Consider the following 27,039-nt stretch of genomic DNA (forward strand, 5'->3'; position numbering starts at 1 on the left):
CCCCGTACCAGATGGTGGACACTGGAAGTACGGGATGCCGTCAAGCTGAAGAAGGAGTCCTATTGGGCCATGTTGGCCACTGGGACTCCCGAGGCAGCTGATAGGTATCGGCAGGCCAGGCGTGCGGCGGCTCAGGCAGTGGTAGAAGCAAAAACTCGGAGCTGGGAAGAGTTTGGTGAGGCCATGGAGGAGGACTATCGGTCGGCCTCAAAGAAATTCTGGCAAACCGTCCGGCACCTCAGAAGGGATAAGCAGTACTCTGTCAACACTGTTTACAGTGCGGGTGGGGAGCTGTTGACCTCGACTGAGGATATTGTCGCACCGTGGAAGGAATACTTTGAGGATCTCCTAAATCCCTCTGTCATGTCTTCCATGGAGGAAGCGAAGACTGACGACTCAGTGGTGGACCCGTCCATTACCCAAGCCGAAGTCACTGAGGTGGTTCGCAAACTCCCCAGTGGCAGGGCAGCGGGAGTGGATGAGATTCGTCCTGAGTATCTTAAGTCTCTGGATGTGGTGGGGTTGTCTTGGCTGACACGCCTCTGCAACATCGCATGGCAATCTGGGACAGTTCCCCTGGAGTGGCAGACTGGGGTGGTGGTTCCACTTTTTAAAAAAGGGGACCGGAGAGTGTGCCCCAATTATCGGGGTATCACACTTCTTAGCCTTCCTGGTAAGGTCTACTCTAGGGTACTGGAAAGGAGAGTTCGGCTGATAGTCGAACCTCGGATCCAAGAGGAACAATGCAGTTTTCGTCCTGGCCGTGGAACACTGGACCAGCTTTATACCCTTCATAGGGTGCTCGAGGGTTCATGGGAGTATGCCCAACCAGTCCACATGTGTTTTGTGGATCTGGAGAAGGCATTCGATTGTGTTCCTCGTGGTATTCTGTGGGGAGTGCTCCAGGAGTATGGAATCGGGGGTCCTCTACTAAGGGCTGTCCGGTCTCTGTATGATCGGAGCAGGAGTTTGGTTCACATGGCCGGCAGTAAGTCAGACCTGTTTCCGGTGCATGTTGGACTCCGTCAGGGCTGCCCCTTGTCACCGGTCTTGTTCATAATTTTTATGGACAGGATCTCAAGGCGCAGCCAAGGGCCGGAGGGAGTCCTGTTTGGAGGCCACAGGATCTCATCTCTGCTATTTGCAGATGATGTTGTTCTGTTGGCAGCTTCGGGCCAGGACCTTCAGCATGCTTTGGGGCGGTTTGCAGCCGAGTGTGAAGCAGCTGGGATGAGAATCAGCACCTCTAAGTCCGTGGCCATGGTTCTCGACCGGAAAAGGGTAGCTTGCTCCCTTCAGGTGGGTGGAGAAGTCCTGCCTCAAGTGGAGGAGTTTAAGTATCTCGGGATCTTGTTCACGAGTGAGGGAAGAATGGAGCGTGAGATCGACAGACGGATTGGTGCAGCTTCCGCAGTAATGCGGTCGCTGTACCGGTCCGTTGTGGTGAAGAAGGAGCTGAGCCAAAAGGCGAAGCTCTCGATTTACCGGTCGATTTACGTTCCTACTCTCACCTATGGTCATGAGCTTTGGGTAATGACCGAAAGAACGAGATCGCGGATACAAGCGGCCGAAATGAGTTTCCTCCGCAGAGTGGCTGGGCGCACCCTTAGAGATAGGGTGAGAAGCGCGGTCACTCGGGAGGAGCTCGGAGTAGAACCGCCGGTCCTCCACATCGAGAGGAGTCAGTTGAGGTGGCTTGGGCACCTGTTTCGGATGCCCCCTGGGCGCCTTCCTAGGGAGGTGTTCCAGGCATGTCCCCCGGGGAGGAGGCCCCGAGGAAGACCCAGGACACGTTGGCGAGACTATGTCTCTCGACTGGCCTGGGAATGTCTCGGTGTTCCACCCGAGGAGCTGGCTGAGGTGTCTGGGGAGAGGGAGGTTTGGGTTTCCCTGCTCAGACTGCTACCTCCGCGACCCGGCTCCGGATAAGCGGTAGATAATGGATGGATGGATGGATGGATATTCAAGCTTCTTAGGTTTGCATGCATGTTGCTGATGCATATTTATCTGTTGATCTTCTTTCTTCAGATATTTTTAGATGTAAGATATGAAACTACAGTAACACCCACTAAGTGAGGAAGCTTCAGTAGAGACCGTAAACAGCACAGTGATAAAGAGCACAGAGAACCTTTATATGAACGTGGTGTTACACGCTGGAGCACGGCTTCTTCTAGAGGGCTCAAACCTACATATGAAGCATGATGGTCAAATGTCTTAATGAGTTCCAGATAAGCCAAACTCTTGATCAAAGCATTTCAGACTAGAGACTGTGAATAAAATCATTTATTAGTAATGTTCATGTTAGAAATTAACATTGTGACAACAGGAGTCATTGGTACAATGTAACTGTCATAAGTTCAAGTGAAGTTCAGGTTTTATTGTACTATTCCATACATTTGTGTTTCTTGTTGGGTTGGATGTCGTTTCTCCGGGACTATGGTGCAACACCCAGAAACAGCAGCGCGGAGAATGACATTGAATGTGAGTGTGTGTGTTACACAAGAGTGACGAACAACAGGAAATAAAGTACCCAGAACATTTAAAGGACGGGAACGGTCACATAGGCTCGAAAAACACCAGACACCCTGGACATCAGGACACCATAATAAGGCAAATTCTGGATGGGGGTGAGTGTCTGTAGTAGGATGGGGGATGAGTGTCTGTAGTATGATGGGGTGAGTGTCTGTAGTAGGATGGGGGATGAGTGTTTGTAGTAGGATGGGGTGAGTGTCTGTAGTAGGTTGGGGGGGAGTGTCTGTAGTAGAATGGGGTGAGTGTATTAGGATGGGGGATGAGTGTCTGTAGTAGGATGGGGTGAGTGTCTGTGGTAGGATGGGGTGTCAGTATTAGGTTGGGGGGAGTGTCTGTAGTAGGATGGGGTGAGTGTAGTAGGATGGGGGATGAGTGTCTGTAGTAGGATGGGGTGAGTGTCTGTAGTAGGATGGGGTGAGTGTCTGTAGTAGGATGGGGGTGTCTGTAGTAGGATGGGGTGAGTGTCTGTGGTAGGATGGGGTGTCAGTATTAGATTGGGGGGAGTGTCTGTAGTAGGATGGGGTGAGTGTAGTAGGATGGAGGATGAGTGTCTGTAGTAGGATGGAGGATGAGTGTCTGTAGTAGGATGGGATGAGTGTCTGTAGTAGGATGGGGTGAGTGTCTGTAGTAGGATTGGGTCAGTGTCTGTAGTAGGATGTGGGGTGAGTGTCTAGTAGGATTGGGTCAGTGTCTTTAGTAGGATGGGGGGTGAGTGTATGTAGTAGGATGAGAGGGGTACATATCTGTAGCAGCAAAAATAATAATAAAAAGCCACTGTCTCTAATGGTAAAACAGTTCACAAGATAGTGCAGGTGTAAAGGAGTGCCCCTCTGTTCACGCTGTATTCAGAGTCTGGCAGTAGTGGGTGGATGCACTGGAAAGACAGGAGGGTGGAGTGTACGGTGGGAGAATACTCCACCTTGAATCCACTCACATCAATTTCCATCACCAAGAGAAGGTTAGAGTCAGTGTTCAGTCAGGGAATCAGTCAAGTCTTCACTATGAAGCAGTATCACTTCACAATGAAGTTTTTAAACATTAAAGATTAAGATAAACTTTAGCAACACAAGTTGATTGAGGGTTTGGTGTAGAACTTTTTTATTTCTCTCTGGTGTCTTATCTGGTATCTGTTTCTAATCTCAGTTTATGGTTTCTCCACATTCTGTTTCTCTGATCATGAAGCCCTCAGCAGATGAAACCAATTTGTTACAGCATAAAATTTGCTGTTCATATAGTTCCACTGCACTGACACTGTAAACCACTAGATTAAGGAGAGTAACTCAAAGATGACAGAGTAACCTTATTAAAGTGTTTCCTTATGTAATAGGCCTTCAATTCTAACAGTTCTTAATTAAGTCTTTATTAAGTTTTCATTTTGTAATCCTTTACATTCATTTAATTGATGTCTGTCAAAAAGGTTGCTGACAGACATTCCACGTGCCTTCTGCAAGACTCATAGTGCCATTCATGTATTACACTGGCTGATCACGCTGAGACTCAGCATTACAAAATCAGCCTTCCATTTCTAATAAAACATCAACATTATCAGAGTCCTGTATGTGTTACATGCAGTATAATCTGCCCTTAACAAGTCTGCCATAAATGGTCAGCTCTTGCTCCAGACCAACAATAAACTTTAGGTCTCACTTCCCTTTTACGTCATTACAGTAATGTAGTCAGAGTAACACTAAGGAACATTAAGGGTTCCTCTAATTCTCTACCTATAAAAATGTAATTTTTAACATTCACATATGTAATATTAGTACTTGTACTTGTCCATATACAGAAATGTTCTGAAGCAGTTAATGCATATTGATTTTGCACTCGTATCTTTGCAGCATTGTTTACAAGAGGTTTTTCAGTTTGTATCACATGAGTATACAAATGTAGGTAGGTAGCTTCTCATGAAGCTCTGTGTGGGAAGCCTTGTGGTTGACCGGAGTAGCATTGACTGCTGCCTGCTTGAAGGATTCCACAGGAAGTTACAGCAGGAGATGACACTGCAAATAACTCCATGGTCACTGCGTGCGGAGCCCTGGCTGACAACTGCTTGAATTTTTTTTTGAAGTTCTACAGCAAATACCTAACAATTAAGAGACAGATGTACCGTTAGTGAGGACGTGTGTGTGTGTGTGTGTGTGTGTGTGTGTTCCCTTGGCCCTTTTCCGTAGTGTTGAGTCAACCGTCTCTGACAAGTTGCAGCAGGAGGAAACCGTCGTCTGCAACAGTCATAAACAGCGATGAAAGCTTTTAATGAATATTGTGCTTCATATTCTGGAATATTGCTGTTTGGGATTATTCAGGGTATGTACACATATACATACAGTTCAGACACCTAGTGATTTTCTGTTTTATTGATTCACATAAGTCAACTTCCTTATTCTTAACCTGGAAAATGAGTAGGGGAGAGTGGGGACAGTTGCAACACTTTATGTATTTCCTTCAGTATCTCAGAGACCATTTGCAATTGTCACGCCTGGCTCCGCCCCCTCCCTGTCTGTCTAGCCCGGCTCCTCCTCCCCTGGTCTTCTGTTTAGTTCCACCTCTCGTTTTGTCATTGATTTCAGCTGTTGCTTGTTTGAGTGTTCGTTAGGGTTTGTATTTATTCAGTGTGTTTCAGGTCTTCAGTGTGGGTCAATGTTTCATTTCATATGTTGATGTTTGAGCGTCTTGTTTCAGGTCGTGTATATAGAAGGTTGAATCTTGCGTGTGCTTCTGTTCTGTTTGTTTCACTCTACGTCTTGCATGTACTTCGGTTTGTATGTTTGAATCCGTTCTCCTTGTTAAAGTCTGCTGTGTGTACTTCCTTCTAGTTTAAGTGTGTAAGGTGATTCAGTGTTATCGTGTCCTTAGGTTGTAATCAAGCTGTGTGTTATTCTGAGTGTCTGTGTTCAGTGTAGTAGTCGATGTTGTAACAGTCAGAACTGTTCTGACTGTTACAATGTGTTCAGTGTTTTCAGGTTTAGAGTGTATAGTATGTATCATGGTCTTCGTTTCTGTTTGTTCTGCTTAGGTCTCGTGTTTAGTCCCGGTGTCTTTGTATAGCCTCTCGTCGTATGTTGTGGTTCTTTGTATATAATCATCTTTCTCGTATACTTCATATAAATCTGGTTATGAGTTTCCTTGAGTCTGTAGTCATTGTGTTTGTGTTGTGCCATGCCACGCAAGAGTAGAGTTATCCGTGGGCGCTTTACGGTTAGCCAGTATGGCTACCTCTAGCAGCCTTGAGTCCCGCTCTCTAGCGCCAGTGCGTCCGCCCCCTAGTCATGGTACCACCCCAGCGTTACAGCAATAGAAAGACAATTTTTTAAATACATTAAACCCACATCTGTCACCTATCTAGCCATACTGATTCAACATGTCTAAATATTATAATGGAGAAAGTGAAATGTTGCAACCATCCCCATATAAAGGGACAGTTGTAACACTTATAAAAATGTAATCAAAGATTATTCTTGAGAATCATTATTCATGTTGTTTTGTTTAATTGTGATCTGACAGTGTTCAATGAGTTTACTGACTTGATTAAAAAGTGGGGAAGGCAAAACAGCCTTGTTAACCTATTGCAAAAACTGTTGTACCATAGGCGTAAGTAACATCCTTACAAAAAACACAAAGATAGACTTGTGAAAAACAACACAGCCATGTTTGGTTCCTTTAATACAATAAACTATTGATATACATGATGTATTCATGATCAGGCCAATAAAATTGTTCAATTTATTTTATCTAATTTCCATTATTATTGTCATGAGGGACAGTTGCAACATGTTGCAACTGTCCCCACACTGGCAGCCATCTTATAACTAGCTATAATAGCTTAGCACATGACAAATGGTAGCTTTGTCTTTTAAAAGTTAAGAAACTGCAGATTAAAATGACAACTTTCCAATACTTGATGCAAACAGATTAGACACTATGAGACTTTTTTTACCTTGGTTTTTTGTTTATCCAGAAGAGATGTTCAAAAGTGGCTGCAATCTTGCAGAAAGAAGGAGGGTCCAAATGAGCATGTGCAGTATGACTGTCAACACTCTAGGTTGTTTCTGATTTGATAAATCTGCAGTGTTGCAACTGCCACACATTGCAACTGTCCCCACTGTCCCCTAGTTACACATTTTGTTTAAAGCTCTCTAGTCAGAAATTTGTATTTAACAAACATTTTAAGTACTCAAGTAATAAATTTGTAATACACCGTTTGTTAAAGGTACCAACATTTCACCAATATGTAACAAACTGTATATTAGAAATAAATAAATGTAGATTTTTTTACATTAAAACTACAATTAATATTGTTTTGAACTGAAATGCTAATGTAAATGATTCAGTATATATTATTTAGTGTGATCCAGAATGTGCATTAATGTGTAGTGTAAACAGAATGGGACTGTTTAAAGACCCTCACGAGTACACAAGTACAGCAGTACTAATGCACCGCATGGTTGACGTATTGATGCTGTATCTGTTTTATAAACTTCCATCTGTACAAATGTAGTGTCTTAGGTTCAGCAAACCTCAGGAAATGTGTGTTATACTGGTGTCACTCCACTGATGAAGCCATGGAGTGAGACTGTTTATCACGTTCGGTTTTATAAGTGTGTCTCTTGTAGGTGTGTGTGCTGTGGCTGATGTGAACACAGTGACAGAACACAGAACTACTGGAGGTTCCCTCCTTCTACCACTTGGATGGCCAAAAGAAAATGTAACATATGCAGTTTGGAGCTTTAATGGGAATACACTTGCTGTGTATGTAGACAAGCAAATCCATAAACCTAATAATCTCCAGTTCGAGGGAAGATTAAAGGTGGACAATATTACTGTTAGTGTAGAAGTGGAACATCTTCGAGTTCAAGACTCTGGAACCTTCTCTATTGTTACAGATGTGATTACAAATATGTTTCCAACAAAGACGATCAATTTAATAGTGGATGGTGAGTACACCTGTATACACCTTCACCCGTTTGTAGAGTCATTCTGGGTTATACTGTACAGATCATTTCCACTTATTTCTGGACACCGTTTATGGACATGATGCCATTATGTACAAACTACTGCAATATAAATGGCCTTGTGCCCTCAACCCTCATGTGAGGGTTCACCCTATCCTTTTTACTCATTTATGAAGGTATATCATAATTGTATATCAACTAATATCACTTATAGCAACCCGAATTGAAACAGTCACTATTCAGAGCAACCAGACCTGGCTGGATCATAAAAAGGCCTGTGAAGTTCATGTTTGGTGCCAAGCATCTGAAGACCAAAGTGCATCTTACACATGGAGCGGGTATCAGAATGGGAGTGGAGCTTTGCTGCACTTCACTCTTCCACCTGCAGAGGGAGACATTACCTTAATCTGCACTGCAGTCAACAGTGTCAGCAGCCAGACTGCTACAAAACCACTGGCATGTAGACCAGAGCAGCCAGAGACAGGTAAGCTGTGCATGTTTTGCTTACTCAAATAACATCAGTCGAGTGTTGGACTTGGTTGATGGACTGTATGGGGTTGAGATCAGACCAGATCAATTCAGAGTGACATTGTTAAACTAGTATTAAACTATGTGGTGAGGCGGGTGGAAAAGCGAAAGCAAATTGCATGATTACGCCACCTAAGGGAACTGCACTCCAGGAAATTTAACTATCTAATGAGGCCCCAAAACAGAAAACAAGAACTAAAGGAAGGCACAGGTTCAACACCACTTGGACCTGAGATGTAGTTCCAATGATTCATTTATTAACAATATAAGCACCAATATTCACCTACGCAATTAACTAATAAGTCCAAGGAGGAACAGGACTGTGGCTTAACAGGACGAAAACAGGGGGATCAGAAATCTCCTACACTATATATCCACCATGACCACATCACAAGTCTCACACCCAGAATACTCTATGATTCCAAACCATTGCAAAATATTCCACCACCAGGATCATCTGCCCCTGTCCAGCCTGCATCTCCTGTCCTGCTCACAAACAAAACAGTTACACACAATAACAGGGATGGATAAGGAGACGTCTCATGTACACTTGATAAAATGAAAACTCTCTTCACAATTACTGACACTAAACATAATCCAAAAACAGCTTGGCACAAAAAATTAAGGAAAGCAAAAAATTACCTAAACCACCAAAAAAAAAAAAACACACCAAAACCCACTTAACCAAATCCAATGTGCAAATAAAGAAACAAATCAACCACCAAACCAAGAAACGTAAAACAATCTAACAGACAGAACGAACAACCAATAACAGAAAAGACAAAGCAGACAGATAATCACAAACCACTAATCGCAACGCAGACAAAACAGCAGCACTGCCTCCTGGAACAGACCTGTACCAAAGATTGGTTGTTACCGTAGCACTTAGAATGCCTTTCAGTCATGCAAAGAACACCTATATTTTTAGGTCTGGAGCAGTAACATTTGCTATACAGAAGTTCACCTCTGACCATGTGACTTCGCAGTGTTACTTTGCTTCTTGTCATTACTGACAACTTTACATCTTAGGGCCTATACATCTTACCAACTTATTTACTTTTTAATAAGATATTGGACAAAACTAGAGTGCTCAGTGAACTAAGTTATAATCACAGTACCGAAATTATACTCCACTAATAATCTCAGGATTGTAATGTCTGGTTAACATCTCATTTATTTTGGTGACTTGTGTAGGTTAAACCATATAAAATATATGTCTGTAAGTTCAACAGGGGGATTTTAATGAGGGGAGTATGAAGGAGCATGAGCTATTCCTTTAGCTTCTGTCAGATGTGTAATGAGCTTCACGAACAAAGTTGAGCCAAAATTATTCGGAACTATAATGCTAACACGCTATACACATGTTAATCGTTCTCTTCTGTGCCTACCAGCACAAATACTGTGCTCCAAGTGCCACATATTCACCAAACTCATTTACCTGTATATGCTGTGGTGGAATTGATGGCACAGAAGTCGAGGTCTTATAATATATTAAGCAGTATTTATTTGATGGCAAGAGAGTTACAAAATATAAAAGTATAAAAGTATGATGTGAAGCGTACGCTTCATGCAGTAACTCTGAACTGTCTCTCTCAGTCCAGATTCTTATAGTCAAAGTGTGTGTGTAGAAAAAACTAAGGATGCTGCTTCCCAGGAGCAGTTATCAGTTTCCCTGGGATCTAATACATTATGTCCTCTTACCCAGCGACACCACCTACAATGTATTCAAGAAATAGTCACTGAAATTATTAAAGAAAAATCTTTGTAGAGCAGGCATTTCAAATGTAATTTTATATTATACTGCATTTCTTTTTTTACAAAAAATATCCTTAATCCAAAAGCTCTAATATTTGTGAACCACACTAATTTCCTCTCTCTCCCTCTCTCATGTCGGTTATATCACGTTTGTCAGATCCATTCTCAGTCCTCAGACCTCTCAGTAGTCTCCTGGCAGCTGCTCCATATCTGCTAGTGTCCATCATTCTAGGGGTTAAATGCTACAGAGCTCGAGGTAAGAATTCACTACTCAAAGAATCAATCACTGTAAATAAAATAACAGTAAAGGTGCTGTGACTTATTGGTTTATGTGTTGTGTGTTTCAGCTGGCACTGAATATGAGAGTCAGTATGCTGTAACGGAGACAAATATGTGAATGATCACAATAAAATAATGTGAACCATTAAAAATATTTAACTGTGGTAGAGTGAGCCAGTAGTGGTGCGAAGGCCCCTCAGAATAATGTTTCACAAAGATCAGGACTCCGTTTCTTCCATTTCTCACGCTTTATTTTTTTTACACAAACATCCACAATGACTAGTGTCAACAGCCGTCATCATACATTCAATACATTCCCACACTAAATTGTCCCTGATAATATGTAAAAAGGGGTTGTCTTTACATGTCTCTGCACCTTCACTATAACCTCCTTGGTGACCTGCGGTCCTTTGTTACCTGAGGTTGGTGATGGGTCGGAGCCTCCGACTCGATCACATTAATTCAATTAGTTATTTTATAAATACTGTAGTGTCGGCTACTTTCCCATGAGCCCCTGTGGCTCCGGTATTGCTTTGAGTTTGTGTATGGTTATGTCATGTGGTTATTGATATGTGTGTAATTATGCCTGCTTGTCAGTTAAGTCCCCCCCTTATCGGTTTAAGTACGTGTACAGATGTGTTTACTCCCTGCCATGTTTGTGTAGTGTTACTATGCTAATGACCTGCCCTCATGTGTCGTGTATTAAGTTAAGTTCTATGGAATTACGGTTTCATATGTGATTACGTTGCTGAGGAAACTCATTAAAAGCTTTGTTGCGTTGAAATGGATCTGTTTGCTGCCTCTCCTTCCTACACCACACCACAATACCTTAGATATCTTAACATTTCATATTAAAACACATTTATGTAAAAATTCTGGTGTCAATTGTTAATCTTTTTTGTTATCTTTAAGTACCGGTAATTCTGTATTATATAGAACTGTAAATTATACAAGACACAAGAGGAATGAGGACAGGTAAGAAAGTCAACAGAGGATCACTGTCCATGAAACCAGCAGTAACCAGCAGGCTGTAGCTCCATGAGTAGCTCCTGTCTCATGTTGGTGGTGCTCACAGGCATTGCGAGCCAGAACTCTCAGATCAGTGCAGTGAATAAACGTTTCAAAGTAAAAATTAGATTTCTCTAATATTTCTCTATGAAGCGTAAATTCTTAAGTGGATGGAACTGTACACACGTGGAGGCTCACTGAGACTTACAGGTTAATGTCACCTGCAGAAGCCATGCAACCATATGTACTCCACTCACACCTCTCACCTGTACCACAGCCACCATAAGACACTGTCAAAATATCTTCATTACATTTTGTAATGCATTTACAAACATTTTGCATTACATTACAAAATGTACTTCGTAACTTTATTTTAAATTATCTACATCTACTGCTGTTTGTCCACCACTGTGTCTGCATACATTGGTTATGGCGTTCCATGTATTCTCTTTCCACTAGCATCTTACACTTCACTGTGTGCTGGATCATCTCAGAGGCATCGAGTCATGGACATTAATGAGGAAATGGATCACAGCATCTAGCCTTCCTGTTGCTGTGGAAAGCACACACTAACTAGATTTACATTTCCTGAAGGAAATACAGTGATTGAAAAGAGATGAAAGAAAAACCATAAAATTATGTACAGTACTGTGCAAAGGTCTTAAGCATCCAGCCTTATTTTGTCATTTTAATGCATGTAATAGAAATGCTAATAACAACACCTTACATTAAGTTATGTGTACTTCAGTTAGCTAACTGGTTGGCTCATTAGCTCATTATTTAAAAATCATATTCAAAAATCAATCTGACCAACTCAGCCGTTACTAATAAGGTTCGAGGTCTAATTAGGTGAGTACAAACCATGCAAACACCAGACATCCACAGAGATTGTTCAGGTTAGTCTTTACTTGACATTTCAGAGCAACAGCTACAAAAAGAACATCCAAGCTCAGAACTTCAATAACTACAACCAGTCCGAGGCCTGAATGTGTTGCAGTCCATTGATGAGGCCAGTAGAATCAAAACCCCCCCAAAAAGAGTCCCAAACAACACCAACAGTTCCGGCTTATAAGAAAAAACCCAAATAAATTTTTAAAAATGGAATGAGCTCACCCAGTTCCTTGATATATTTCCATTTGTATCCTCTTCAAAAGGGCAATCCACTGTTCAAGGACAAGAATGAGAGTGCAAGAAAAGGTGATTGTTTGATGAGGCCTCCTCAGCAATGCTCTCCAGGCCTCCTTTCCCCCAAGAGTACCTGTCTCCATCTCAAACTTTTACCATCCCAAAAGATGGCTGCTCCACTTCCTTTTCCTGTTCTCCAAACAGGGTTCAATTTCAAAATAAAAGCCTCCCTCTCTGGGAATTCACAAGAAAGTGTTTCAAAATATATAAGGATATATGCACCTACCCCCATATGCTCGCAAACCAGACACAACCAAAAGAAAAACCACACTCCCTCTCAACTCATCTCAATGAACAGTCCGAGATAATTAGGGACTTTACTCTGCCGGGATAACCTGAACCAACACTACCAGGAATCGGTGTGAGTGTCAATAACCACTAGATATATCCCCACAGGTTCTCTTATGTGGCGGTGTCAAATATTGTGATTTTAGATCATGTCTCTCACAGTGGACATTAACCTAAGATGAAAATCTCAGAACCCTCCATGATTTCTAAGTGAGAGGACTTACAAAGTCACAGGGTGTCCAAATACTTATTTTCCTCACTGTAACTAATCTATTGATTTCAAGATGCTGGCAACCGCTTACTTGGCACCAAGAGTGCAGAAAGATAAACAACATTTGAAACATTGTTGTCACGGTATTTCTGAAATGGTCACCAATTATCTAACAATCTTTGATCAGTGACAAACCTCTGGTGAGAAGAGTGTGTGATATTCTTAAGTGGCACAAGGGTAATCACATATTCGTGTTGAAAGCGAATTAATTATCTTCACTGTTTAAGTTAAAAAAAAAAAAAAATTCCAGGCAGCTAAAGGTTTACACAATGCTCACACAATCGAACAGTTGTTAAACTGGTTCTATAATGGTTTTCTTGCCAAAACATAGTTTAAGTGCTCATTTGAAATAAAAATCTTTGTTCTTTCTGGTACAGAAGGCCAGTGTAGCTGCAGGTTTATGGTCTGAGAGCAGGTTTTGTGAAGAACACTTCCGCAGAAACTCACTGTGAGTGTGAGTTAAACCTTGTGGTTGACCAGTGCACTTTGTACCAGTCAGTATGCACATAGAGACCCCAGATTCATCTACACGTTTACTTCTCCCATCCAGTAGCATTAGGAGAAACAAATACAGTATATCATGTAGAGGTCAGTCTGCCACACATCAGCTCTGAGAACATCAACGCACCAATTCTGCAGCTTTTACCACCTTTATGACCTGTGAACAGGCGCAAAAAGGTCAAATACTTCAAACTGGACCAGCAGTGGAACAGCAGAAACGGTGGTGGTTCTGTCCACTGAAGTGCACAGCAGCAACATATGAAGGTTTCTGGAAGCTCTTCAGGAGGTTGGTTTGTTATCTGGATTATCTCGATAACCTAAAAAACAAAGACACAGAGAACAGAGAAGCCTGTGCAGTCTGCGTTATATAACTTGATAAAAATAAACAAAAAAATATAAACAAGCAAACGTTTAGCTGATGGTCTAAGATGAAAGCCAGTGTGCAGACTGTCACTGAAAGCTAAGCAAGCCTGAGCCACACACGCCATCAGACAGCACATCTAAAATTATTGCAGTATTCAAGCTTCTTAGGTTTGCATGCATGTTGCTGATGCATATTTATCTGTTGATCTTCTTTCTTCAGATATTTTTAGATGTAAGATATGAAACTACAGTAAGACCCACTAAGTGAGGAAGCTTCAGTAGAGACCGTAAACAGCACAGTGATAAAGAGCACAGAGAACCTTTATATGAACGTGGTGTTACACGCTGGAGCACGGCTTCTTCTAGAGGGCTCAAACCTACATATGAAGCATGATGGTCAAATGTCTTAATGAGTTCCAGATAAGCCAAACTCTTGATCAAAGCATTTCAGACTAGAGACTGTGAATAAAATCATTTATTGGTAATGCTGATGTTAGAAATTAACATTGTGACAGCAGGAGTCATTGGTACAAGTTCAAGTGAAGTTCAGGTTTTATTGTACTATTCCATACATTTGTGTTTCTTGTTGGGTTGGATGTCGTTTCTCTGGGACTATGGTGCAACACCCAGAAACAGCAACGCGGAGAATGACATTGAATGTGAGTGTGTGTGTTACACAAGAGTGACAAGTGATGAACAGCAGGAAATAAAGTACCCAGAACATTTAAAGGACGGGAACGGTCACATAGGCTCGAAAAACACCAGACACCCTGGACATCAGGACACCATAATAAGGCAAATTCTGGATGGGGGTGAGTGTCTGTGGTAGGATGGGGGATGAGTGTCTGTAGTATGATGGGGTGAGTGTCTGTAGTAGGATGGGGGATGAGTGTCTGTAGTAGGATGGGGAGAGTGTCTGTAGTAGGTTGGGGGGGAGTGTCTGTAGTAGAATGGGGTGAGTGTATTAGGATGGGGGATGAGTGTCTGTAGTAGAATGGGGTGAGTGTATTAGGATGGGGGATGAGTGTCTGTAGTAGGATGGGGTGAGTGTCTGTGGTAGGATGGGGTGTCAGTATTAGGTTGGGGGGAGTGTCTAGTAGGATGGGGGATGAGTGTCTGTAATAGGATGGGGTGAGTGTCTGTAGTAGGATGGGGGTGTCTGTAGTAGGATGGGGTGAGTGTCTGTGGTAGGATGGGGTGTCAGTATTAGGTTGGGGGGAGTGTCTGTAGTAGGATGGGGTGAGTGTAGTAGGATGGGGATGAGTGTCTGTATTAGGATGGGTTGAGTGTAGTAGGATGGGGATGAGTGTCTGTAGTAGGATGGGGAGAGTGTCTGTAGTAAGATGGGGTGGCTGTAGTAGGATGGAGGATGAGCAGGGCTTAATTTGAGCCGGATCCTGCCGGAACAGGATCCGGGAACTGTTTAATTTAGAAGCGTGCGTTCCGGTAACTGTCTGCCTCGATCCGGTAACATTTAATGTTGTCCGCTGGTTTGCCAACTCTCACGCATTGCGTGAGTTACTAATTCGCTAGCTCTGGCGCCAACCACCGGCGATATAACACTCAATCTGTGTCCATTTTACGTTCGCCAACGCCACCCCCCCCCGCCCCCCCCCCCCCCCCGCTCAACAATTTACGTTCGCCAACGCCACACCCCCCCTCACTCAGGTTACAATGCGTTCCGGCAACGTTTGATTTACAAATTAAGCCCTGAGGATGAGTGTCTGTAGTAGGATGGGGTGAGTGTCTGTAGTAGGATGGGGAGAGTGTCTGTAGTAGAATGGGGAGAGTGGCTGTAGTAGGATGGAGGATGAGTGTCTGTAGTAGAATGGGGAGAGTGGCTGTAGTAGGATGGAGGAAGAGTGTCTGTAGTAGGATGAGGTGAGTGTCTGTAGTAGGATGGGGTGAGTGTCTGTAGTAGGATGGGGTGGCTGTAGTAGGATGGAAGATGAGTGTCTGTAGTAGGATGGGGTGAGTGTCTGTAGTAGAATGGGGTGAGTGTCTGTAGTAGGATGGGGATGAGTGTCTGTAGTAGGATGGGGTGAGTGTCTGTAGTAGAATGGGGAGAGTGGCTGTAGTAGGATGGAGGATGAGTGTCTGTAGTAGAATGGGGTGAGTGTCTGTAGTAGGATGGGGATGAGTGTCTGTAGTAGAATGGGGAGAGTGGCTGTAGTAGGATGGAGGATGAGTGTCTGTAGTAGAATGGGGAGAGTGGCTGTAGTAGGATGGAGGATGAGTGTCTGTAGTAGAATGGGGAGAGTGGCTGTAGTAGGATGGAGGATGAGTGTCTGTAGTAGAATGGGGAGAGTGGCTGTAGTAGGATGGAGGAAGAGTGTCTGTAGTAGGATGGGGTGAGTGTCTGTAGTAGGATGGGGTGAGTGTCTGTAGTAGGATGGGGTGGCTGTAGTAGGATGGAAGATGAGTGTCTGTAGTAGGATGGGGTGAGTGTCTGTAGTAGAATGGGGTGAGTGTCTGTAGTAGGATGGGGATGAGTGTCTGTAGTAGGATGGGGTGAGTGTCTGTAGTAGAATGGGGAGAGTGGCTGTAGTAGGATGGGGTGGCTGTAGTAGGATGGAAGATGAGTGTCTGTAGTAGGATGGGGTGAGTGTCTGTAGTAGAATGGGGTGAGTGTCTGTAGTAGGATGGGGATGAGTGTCTGTAGTAGGATTGGGTCAGTGTCTGTAGTAGGATGTGGGGTGAGTGTCTAGTAGGATTGGGTCAGTGTCTGTAGTAGGATGGGGGGTGAGTGTATGTAGTAGGATGGGGTGAGTGTCTGTAGTAGGATGGGGTGGCTGTAGTAGGATGGAAGATGAGTGTCTGTAGTAGGATGGGGTGAGTGTCTGTAGTAGGATTGGGTCAGTGTCTGTAGTAGGATGTGGGTTAGTGTCTAGTAGGATTGGGTCAGTGTCTGTAGTAGGATGGGGGGTGAGTGTCTGTAGTAGGATTGGGTCAGTGTCTGTAGTAGGATGTGGGTTAGTGTCTAGTAGGATTGGGTCAGTGTCTGTAGTAGGATGGGGGGTGAGTGTATGTAGTAGGATGAGAGGGGTACATATCTGTAGCAGCAAAAATAATAATAAAAAGCCACTGTCTCTAATGGTAAAACAGTTCACAAGATAGTGCAGGTGTAAAGGAGTGCCCCTCTGTTCACGCTGTATTCAGAGTCTGGCGGTAGTGGGTGGATGCACTGGAAAGACAGGAGGGTGGAGTGTAGGGTGGGAGAATACTCCACCTTGAATCTACTCACATCAATTTCCATCACCAAGAGAAGGTTAGAGTCAGTGTTAGGTTTGGGAATCAGTCAAGTCTTCACTATGAAGCAGTATCACTTCACTATGAAGTTTTTAAACATTAAAGATTAAGATAAACTTTAGCAACACAAGTTGATTGAGGGTTTGGTGTAGAACTTTTTTATTTCTCTCTGGTGTCTTATCTGGTATCTGTTTCTAATCTCAGTTTATGGTTTCTCCACATTCTGTTTCTCTGATCATGAAGCCCTCAGCAGATGAAACCACTTTGTTACAGCATAAAATTTGCTGTTCATATAGTTCCACTGCACTGACACTGTAAACCACTAGATTAAGGAGAGTAACTCAAAGATGACAGAGTAACCTTATCAAAGTGTTTCCTTATGTAATAGGCCTTCAATTCTAACAGTTCTTAATTAAGTCTTTATTAAGTTTTCATTTTGTAATCCTTTACATTCATTTAATTGATGTCTGTCAAAAAGGTTGCTGACAGACATTCCACGTGTCTTCTGCAAGACTCATAGTGCCGTTCATGTATTACACTGGCTGATCACGCTGAGACTCAACATTACAAAATCAGCCTTCCATTTGTAATAAAACATCAACATTATCAGAGTCCTGTATGTGTTACATGCAGTATAATCTGCCCTTAGCAAGTCTGCCATAAATGGTCAGCTCTTGCTCCAGACCAACAATAAACTTTAGGTCTCACTTCCCTTTTACGTCATTACAGTAATGTAGTCAGAGTAACACTAAGGAACATTAAGGGTTCCTCTAATTCTCTACCTATAAAAATGTAATTTTTAACATTCACATATGTAATATTAGTACTTGTACTTGTCCATATACAGAAATGTTCTGAAGCAGTTAATGCATATTGATTTTGAATTTGTATCTTTGCAGCGTTGTTTACAAGAGGTTTTTCAGTTTGCATCACATGAGTATACAAATGTAGGTAGGTACATATGTGTTCTCATGAAGCTCTGTGTGGGAAGCCTTGTGGTTGACCAGAGTAGCATTGACTGCTGCCTGCTTGAAGGATTCCACAGGAAGTTACAGCAGGAGACGCCACTGCAAAGAACCCCATGGTCACTGCGTGCGGAGCCCTGTGTGGGGGTCATTATCTAAAGCTTTACCGTGCAGTCAGTAGGACCAGGAGCAAAAGCAGGAGTGCTGAGGGCAACTCTGACCCACTCAAGGCTGCTCGTGAAGGGCAGGGCGGAGGCACCACTTCCCCTTTCGCTCTGCGTTCGCCTGCTGGGGATCCAGAGCAGGAGGGATTTACTGGAACATCAGCCGGATGAGCTGCCCGAAACTGAACTTGTCAGCAGAGGTTAATCGAGGCTGAACAGAGGAAATGTCGTCCTTTCCTTACTAGAGTATTTATTCAGATAAATAAATAAAACCTTTTTAGTGCGGTATCTCTGGAGAGGCTGTGTGCAGAGTCAACCTGCTCAGCTGGGTTCGTTTTTTTAGTGCGGTTTTAATTTACCCAGCATATGAAAACCGGTCAGCGTGGGTGGTGCAGATACAATTAGACACAGAGAAAGCCCCTAAACCACATACACATTCAGACAATACGTACAAGAAGCAGAAGAACCATGTGAAGCGTTTACATGTGTGTGGCTGACAACTGCTTGAATTTTTTTTTTGACGTTCTACAGCAAATACCTAACAATTAAGAGACAGATGTACCGTTAGTGAGGACGTGTGTGTGTGTGTGTGTGTGTGTGTGTGTGTGTGTTCCCTTGGCCCTTTTCCGTAGTGTTGAGTCAACCGTCTCTGACAAGTTGCAGCAGGAGGAAACCGTCTGCAACAGTCATAAACAGCGATGAAAGCTTTTAATGAATATTGTGCTTCATATTCTGGAATATTGCTGTTTGGGATTATTCAGGGTATGTACACATATACATACAGTTCAGACACCTAGTGATTTTCTGTTTTATTGATTCACATAAGTCAACTTCCTTATTCTTAGCCTGGAAAATGAGTAGTTACACATTCTGTTTAAAAGCTCTCTAGTCAGAATTTTGTATTTAACAAACATTTTAAGTACTCAAGTAATGAATTTGTAATACACCGTTTGTTAAAGGTACTAACATTACACCAATATGTAACAAACTGTATATTAGAAATAAATGAATGTAGATTTTTTTTTACATTAAAACTACAATTAATATTGTTTTGAACTGAAATGCTAATGTAAATGATTCAGTATATATTATTTAGTGTGATCCAGAATGTGCATTCATGTGTAGTGTAAACAGAATGGGACTGTTTAAAGACCCTCATGACTACACAAGTACAGCAGTACTAATGCACCGCATGGTTGACTTATTGATGCTGTATCTGTTTTATAAACTTCCATCTGAACAAATGTAGTGTCTTAGGTTCAGCAAACCTCAGGAAATGTGTGTTGTACTGGTGTCACTCTACTGATGAAGCCATGGAGTGAGACTGTTTATCATGTTTGGTTTTATAAATGTGTCTCTTGCAGGTTTGTGTGCTGTGGCTGATGTGAACACAGTGACAGAACACAGAACTACTGGAGGTTCCCTCCTTCTACCACTTGGATGGTCAAAAGAAAATGTAACATATGCAGAGTGGAGATTTAATAGGAATATACTTGCTATGTATGTAGACAAGCAAATTCATAAACCTAATAATCTCCAGTTCAAGGGAAGATTAAAGGTGGACAATATTACTGTTAGTGTAGAAGTGGAACATCTTCGAGTTCAAGACTCTGGGACCTTCTCTATTGTTGCAGATGGGTCTCCAAATCAGTTTCCAACAAAGACGATCAATTTAATAGTGGATGGTGAGTACACCTGTATACACCTTCACCTGTCATCTCAAGACCTTCAGGCTGCTTATAGCTACAGTTTGTATAGACATTATACAGTACAGATTATTTCCATTTATTTCTGGACACAGTGACTTTATTTATATTGTGACATACGAACAATGCAATATAAACAAAGGTCTTGTGCACTCAACATTCATGTATTTCCTTTGTACTTTAGATATTTAGTAATCTCATTTATGAAGGTACATCATCAATGCTCTTATATAGAGAAAATGCTCTTATATAATCTCTTCATATGCAGCCCGAATTGAAACAGTCACTATTCAGAGCAACCAGACCTGGCTGGATCATATAAAGGCCTGTGATGTTCATGTTTGGTGTCAAGCATCTGACGACCAAAGTGCATCTTACACATGGAGCGGGTATCAGAATGGGAGTGGAGCTTTGCTGCACTTCACTCTTCCACCTGCAGAGGGAGACATTACCTTAATCTGCACTGCAGTCAACAGTGTCAGCAACCAGACTGCTACAAAACCACTGGCATGTAGACCACAGCAGCCAGAGACAGGTAAGCTGTGCATGTGGTTGGTTTGCTTACTCAAATAACAAATAACATATGTCTGAATAAATCTACAACTACTACTACTACTACTACTACTACTACTGATGCTCAAGTGTGTAGGAACCGAATGACATTTTCTGCATTTTTTAGTAATTACCTTCACAGATAGCAATTGCAATTTAAAATGATATTTTTTTAAAGCCATGTTAGTAAAACTGATTGTTTAAACAATTTATAATAATAAAAATAAAAATAACTGCAACAATAATGAGCGCTTACTATTGATGTAAAGTATTCCTATAGGTCACTGAGCACTGAATGTCTTAACTCAGGACATCTGAGATTTTCATTTTAGCAGAAAAGTGGAAGGCTTAAATGTCACACATGCCCCCAGTGTTAAAGTGTTAGTGTTCCTAGTGTTAGGGCGTACTCACACTAGGCTCTGTGATCCGGGCCCGGATCAGTTAACCGTGCTCGGGCCCGCTTGAAGAGGTGGGCCAGGGTACGATTCATGTGGACTCGGGCACGGTTCGCTTCTAGGGCGTACTCACACTATGCTCTGTGATCCGGGCCCGGGCACGGTTGCCTGCCGAAGCACGGTTCGTTTGGCTAGTGTGAGCGCTCCAACCGTGCCCAGGCCCGGATCAGTTAACCGTGCTCGGGCCCGCTTGAAGAGGTGGGCCAGGGCACGATTCATGTGGACTCGGGCACGGTTCGCTTCTAGTGTGAGCGCTATCCGTGCCCGGGCCCGCTTGGTGACTCGTGTGATTGGTTCATTTCGCTGGAACGCAAACATGACGTCAGTGATGCGATGCTCACGTTAAACAGTCATAGCGGCAAAGCGATTAGCAGACAATCGTTGTGTTAAATTATCGATAAATCTGTGCTTGCACCGTGTTTCTGCACTCCCAAAACGACTCCAAAAATACAATAAAAAGAGAATCGTGAACTCCATAGTGTTGTGCGAGCGCGCATTTTTCCAAATAAAGTCACGTTGTGATGACGTAAGCGTGCTCGGGCCGGGTTGCTGAAGCGAGTGTGAGTGCAGGCCGGAGGGGGAGTGGGGAGGGGGGATAACCGGGCCCCAGCACGGAACCAGCAAACCGTGCCTAGTGTGAGTACGCCCTTAAAGTGTTAGTATTCCCAGTGCTAGTGTTCCCAGTGTTGAAGTATTCCCAGCATTAAAGTGTTAGTGTTTTCAGTGTTAAAGTGTTCCTAAAGTTGAAGTATTCCCAGTGTTGAAGTATTCCCAGTGTTAGTATTCCCAGTGTTGAAGTATTCCCAGTGTTAGTATTCCCAGTGTTGAAGTATTCCCAGCATTAAAGTGTTAGTGTTCCCAGTGTTAGTGTTCCTAGTGTTGAAGTATTCCCAGTGTTAGTGTTCCCAGTGTTGAAGTATTCCCAGTGTTAGTGTTCCCAGTGTTGAAGTATTCCCAGCATTAAAGTGTTAGTGTTCCCAGTGTTAGTGTTCCTAGTGTTGAAGTATTCCCAGTGTTAGTATTCCCATTGTTGAAGTATTCCCAGTGTTAGTGTTCCCATTGTTGAAGTATTCCCAGTGTTAGTGTTCCTAGTGTTGAAGTATTCCCATCCCAGTTCCCAAATCCTACCAGTGACCTTGTAACCCTACTCATTCTAGTATTACTGTTATAGTTACTACAACTACCATAACTAATCATTATCAGAAGCGATCATATTGAGAGTAAACAGGACTGTGGATTGGGGTAATCTTGCAGGCCCCAAACCATTCCCATGGATGATGTGGGCTGCAGTAGGAGCAGGTGTTCTCCTCATCATCACGGTTGCCGTGGCACTGAGGTGGTGGAAGTGTCATAAAGGTGAGGGTGTCTGGCGGGTCTCACACACACACACACACACACACACACACACACACACACACACACACACACACAGATCTCCATATTTAGTATTGAGGATTTAGGTTCTGTTCCATAACTTAGAGCATTTTATAAACCTTTTCCCAGTGAATTACATATTTAGTTCATGACATCATTTATTGTACGTCCCCTAACATCTTAACTGGTAAAATGCCTTATTTATTTATGTAAATCAGATGCAGGACCCCAAGACAGTGGGAATACAGTGTATGCAGATGTTAGCGGTCCATCAAAAGATGTAAGTATGCCAATGGTTTACTAAATGTTCAATAAGACATTACTATACTATATAGCAGGGGTACTCAAATAGAAATCATGACGGGCCACATTTTATCAATCACTGGAGGGACCGGTTATGGGGGGGCGTGGCGAAGTAAACTGTCGACGGGTGGGTACCGAACGCATTTGGTCGTCTGCTACGTGTTTGTTGTTGTCATAAAGGCAATCCCCGACATCGTCTTGAGATCGCTGTGCGCGATTTCAAAATAAAAGCGGATAGCGCGATTGAAAAAAAAGATTCCTAAAAAAAAAAAAAAACACTTTTCAAAACAAGAGACAGACACAGAGACAGGGAGGGTGAAGGAGCAGGGACATAAAGAGGAAGACTGGAAGAGAGGCACAAAGACTAGGGAGGGTGCCGGTTGCCATGCCGGGGGAACCCTGAGGGGTGCTGACCCGCAGGGGCAGGAGCAGGCTGAGCCTCCCTGGGGTCAGCTGAGGTCCTGGGGGGTGCTGACCCACAGGGGCAGGAGCAGGCCGAGCCTCCCTGGGGTCAGCTGAGGTCCTGGGGGGTGCTGACCCGCAGGGGCAGGAGCAGGCCGAGCCTCCCTGGGGTCAGCTGAGGTCCTGGGGGGTGCTGACCCGCAGGGGCAGGAGCAGGCCGAGCCTCCCTGGGGTCAGCTCAGGTCCAGGGGGGGCTGACCCACAGGGGCAGGAGCAGGCCGAGCTTCCCTGGGGTCAGCTCAGGTCCTGGGGGGTGCTGACTCGCAGGAGCAGGCCAAGCCTCCCTGGGGTCAGCTGAGGTCCTGGAGGGTGCTGACCCGCAGGGGCAGGAGCAGACCGAGCCTCCCTGGGGTCAGCTCAGGTCCTGGGGGGTGCTGACCTGCAGGGGCAGGAGCAGGCCGAGCCTCCCTGGGGTCAGCTGAGGTCCTGGAGGGTGCTGACCCGCAGGGGCAGGAGCAGGCCGAGCCTCCCTGGGGTCAGCTGAGGTCCTGGAGGGTGCTGACTCGCAGGAGCAGGCCAAGCCTCCCTGGGGTCAGCTGAGGTCCTGGAGGGTGCTGACCCGCAGGGGCAGGAGCAGACCGAGCCTCCCTGGGGTCAGCTCAGGTCCTGGGGGGTGCTGACCCGCAGGGGCAGGAGCAGGCCGAGCCTCCCTGGGGTCAGCTGAGGTCCTGGGGGGTGCTGACCCGCAGGGGCAAGAGCAGGCCGAGCCTCCCTGGGGTCAGCTGAGGTCCTGGGAGGTGCGCGTTGGCAGTTGGGAGGTGTGCACATTTAGATCAAGGTTATTCTCATTATTCGTATACACAGATGTGCAGTCTAATGAAAACAAACAAAACCTTGCTGCAAAAGATATGTATTCAGTATTAGTTCAGTCACTCTTTTTGTGTTTATGTTTAGCGTTGTTTTGAATAGTGTATACGTGTTTTGCAGAAGCGGACACAGAGCATCGTTAATGGAGCGTCCATTTATGAAACGGTGGATGAGCTCAGAGTAACGTCAGACACAGACAAGGTTGGTCATCTTCGTTGCTTAAAATATACAGAGCCGATAATAATAACTCTTCTAATGCTTACAGAGGTGGGGACGCAGACCAAAATTAGACGAATGTGCAAAGTCTGAAATTCTGCCTGGCATTCCCCTCAGGTTTACAGTTGGGTTGTCAGCTTCTGGAGTCATGGAGCCATGTTTGTGTCGATTCAGAGATATATTCTGAATAATCTTGCTGAAAGCCCAGAACGTGACCCCGCTATAGTCTCTTGGCATTTGAATGTTTCCATAAAGCCATTATGCCACACTGGGGATTGCTTTTATTGCCTTGGACCACCCCTCTTTTCATGTGACGGTTTTTGTTACCATAAATTTTTTTTGGGCACGGCAATGGTACAAAAATACAAGGACCAAGGGAATGCAGAGGTTTTGTTAGTCAGGAGGCCAGAGTAGAGAAGCTCTAACTAACCAGATCAAGCAGCAGCAGCAGATCAAGAGCTGAATGTGATCACAGGGCAAACAATACTTCACAATGAGAGAGTGGAACACAGGGTACATAGACATAAGTAATCAGCAGACCACCGGTGGGGAGATTTGGGATTCTGGCCAGGGCTCATGAGGGGGTCATGGTCAGGTGATGAGCAGTGACAGACTGCATGTCTCAGGAACAAACTGCAGATGTTGACACACTGTTCATATTCCAGATTCCAAAAACAAGTGTACTATATAATTTAGCAATAATTTTTTTATGTATTGTGTTGTTTTCTTTGTAAAAATGAACGTGACCTTTTATAACCTTTAGTAGCATAAAGGTTGTTGATTACAAGGGGTTTTTTTTTTGCATGAGATTTTAGCACCTTAGAGATCATATACTTTCCCTTCAGACTGCAAATTGGATTATTATTGTCATACAACAGTTAGAAATGGTTTTGAGGAATTTCCCTCCAGAATGAACAGCAAATGAATAAAGATGAGTAAAGCAGCAGCCACGAGGGAGGATGATAATGAAAATATGAGGAAGGTCTTAAAGCTGCCCTTGTATTGCATGGATAACATTTCATAATTACTGCAGTGTAATAATAGATGATAAAACACGATACGCCATACGTTTTTTGTTGTTTTTAAATATTTAACATGAATATACATATTCTAAACCCCTGCTAAACTACTAAACTAAAGCTGGAGAAAGAACTCTCCAAATGTAGGACAAGATGCTGCAACCACATATAATTATTAATATATTGTACTATATTATACTGTACCTTTGTGACCATGAAAGCATTTTGTTACGTTACAGCCCCGGACCCCTCCCTTCGGGCCTGCGTATACGTTGTCCGCGTCCATATATGTACTTCCTGTGGGAGTAGTTGTTTGTGTACACGTCTCGGCAGACTAATGTGTTACACGCAAGGCTCGTTGTGTGTTATGTATATATTGTGTGTGATTGTCCTGTCCCGTTCTCGTCGTGTATGTTTTGTAAGATTAGTCTCCACATCCTGCCCCAGACCTCGCCTGTGACAGTTATTTCATTATTTCCAGAGGCCAGTGAAATATTAAATGTAGCTGCAGCGTTTCCTGTGAAACTGTGAAACAGCAATAACACATTTATCTTCTTTATCTTCCTCTTTCTCACCCCTCAGCCACAGACACTTTATGACAAGGTGACTTTTGCACGTCCCACCAGAGACTACTCAACCGTGTCTTCGCCTTACCAAAAGGTTCTGTAAAAACATGTTTTGTGACATTTTTCCTTTCCTGTTTTAAAAATTGTATTAGTAGATTACATGTATTAACTGTATTATTAGATAACATACACTCTGTTATCATTTGTACTATAGACTTTAAAGCACTATATAAGCTATTTTGGTGCAAATCTAAATGTTAGTCTCAACATGCAGCGCAAAATGTCCGTCAACAGAATATTATTAACTGAGGATGATTGAAATCATCATTGTGGCATTAAATAAAGAGCAATGGATGTCTTTACAGAAATGAACAGAAAACCTCCCAGAATTAGTTCATTTATTTGTGCCAATTAACTACTTAACAAGATATTCAATTAGGCAACTAATGAATACTTACACTTGCTTGCTTGACCCAGAATCAATGATATGGGTAATGAGATTGTTCATTTAAAAAATGAATTATTTCGTCATTTTCCAGTGAACAATTTTAAGGGATTTAAAGTCAGTTCTCTAGATTATTCTGCACTGTAACATATACTCTTTAAATGTCCAATGTCCAAACACACAGAAACAGACAGGACATGTCTCTGGATGAGATGTTACTTACTGTATAGGGAAACTTTCTGATGCAAGGAATGGCTTGTAACTACTAGCATGAATGAATTATTTGACTAATGTAACATTTCTTTATTGACATTAATCTAAAGGGGTACGGAATCTATGTTTTCTACAATGCTGTTACTGAAAATAAACTTTTGTACGTTTGGACAATATTTTCTGTACAATCCATATTTATACTTGCTTAAGATGCTTGAGTACTGTATGCTTGTCCCTGTGTTTGTGCCTTAACCTTTTGTTTCTCTTTGTGCACCTGCCCTTGACTGTGCCCGTGACTGTGTCTGATCCTGTTTTTGTGCTCGTGACTGTCTGTCCTTGTCTTTATGCCTGTGACTCGGTGTATCCCTGTCTTTGTGCCCATGACTGTACCTATTCCTGTCTTTGTGCCCATGAGTGTGTCTATCCCTGTCTTTGTCCTGTGACTGTGTCTATCCGTTTTTGTGCCTGTGACTGTCTTTCCTTTTCTTTTTGCTTGTCTTTCCTTATCTTTGTGCCAAAGACTGTATCTATTCCTGTCTTTGTGCCTGTAACTGTCTTTCCCTGTCTTTGTGCACATCACTGTGTCTATCCCTGTCTTTGTTCTCATAACTGTGTCTGTCCCTCTTTTTGTGCCCATGACTGTGTCCAGTGCTTAATTTGTAAATCAAACGATGCCGGAACGTAAATTGTCGACCGGGGGGTGGGGGGGCTGCGAGCGTAAAATGTTACCGGATCGAGGCAGATGGTTTCCGGAACGCATGCTTCAAAATTAAAGAGTTCCCGGATCCTGTTCTGCCAGGCCTGGGGTGTGTGTAAGGTGGGCCTGGGGTGTGTCTAGGGTGGGCCAATTGCAGGTATACTGGTGCTGGGTGCTCGTGTGGTTT

At 43.3% G+C, this 27,039-nt stretch overlaps 2 protein-coding genes across 4 annotated transcripts; both read left to right on the plus strand.

Annotated features, from left to right (window-relative positions):
• Nucleotides 1–2,547: 2,547 nt before the first annotated feature.
• Nucleotides 2,548–10,185, plus strand: LOC143500195 (uncharacterized). The gene is made up of 6 exons (XM_076994206.1): nucleotides 2,548–2,627; nucleotides 4,704–4,836; nucleotides 7,143–7,463; nucleotides 7,696–7,965; nucleotides 9,922–10,020; nucleotides 10,112–10,185. Exons 2-6 carry the CDS (start codon nucleotides 4,773–4,775, stop codon nucleotides 10,159–10,161), a joined length of 804 nt encoding a protein of 267 aa, XP_076850321.1. The 5' UTR covers nucleotides 2,548–2,627; nucleotides 4,704–4,772; the 3' UTR covers nucleotides 10,162–10,185.
• A 3,195-nt stretch (nucleotides 10,186–13,380) lies between these two features.
• On the plus strand, nucleotides 13,381–26,329 carry LOC143500216 (SLAM family member 5-like). Of its 3 annotated transcripts, none has more exons than XM_076994236.1 (8): nucleotides 13,381–13,582; nucleotides 18,670–18,799; nucleotides 19,402–19,722; nucleotides 20,012–20,278; nucleotides 22,005–22,106; nucleotides 22,343–22,404; nucleotides 23,817–23,897; nucleotides 25,514–26,329. In XM_076994236.1, exons 2-8 carry the CDS (start codon nucleotides 18,736–18,738, stop codon nucleotides 25,598–25,600), a joined length of 984 nt encoding a protein of 327 aa, XP_076850351.1. In that variant the 5' UTR covers nucleotides 13,381–13,582; nucleotides 18,670–18,735; the 3' UTR covers nucleotides 25,601–26,329. The 3 variants fall into 3 exon arrangements, with proteins under 3 accessions (XP_076850351.1, XP_076850352.1, XP_076850350.1); XM_076994237.1 differs by lacking the exon at nucleotides 13,381–13,582 and adding an exon at nucleotides 14,324–14,471 and having other exon boundaries at nucleotides 20,096–20,278; XM_076994235.1 differs by lacking the exon at nucleotides 13,381–13,582 and adding an exon at nucleotides 14,365–14,471.
• The last annotated feature ends 710 nt before the right edge of the window (nucleotides 26,330–27,039 follow it).

Source organism: Brachyhypopomus gauderio, unplaced genomic scaffold (genome assembly GCF_052324685.1).
Source record: "Brachyhypopomus gauderio isolate BG-103 unplaced genomic scaffold, BGAUD_0.2 sc137, whole genome shotgun sequence".
Classification (NCBI taxonomy): Eukaryota; Metazoa; Chordata; class Actinopteri; order Gymnotiformes; family Hypopomidae; genus Brachyhypopomus; species Brachyhypopomus gauderio.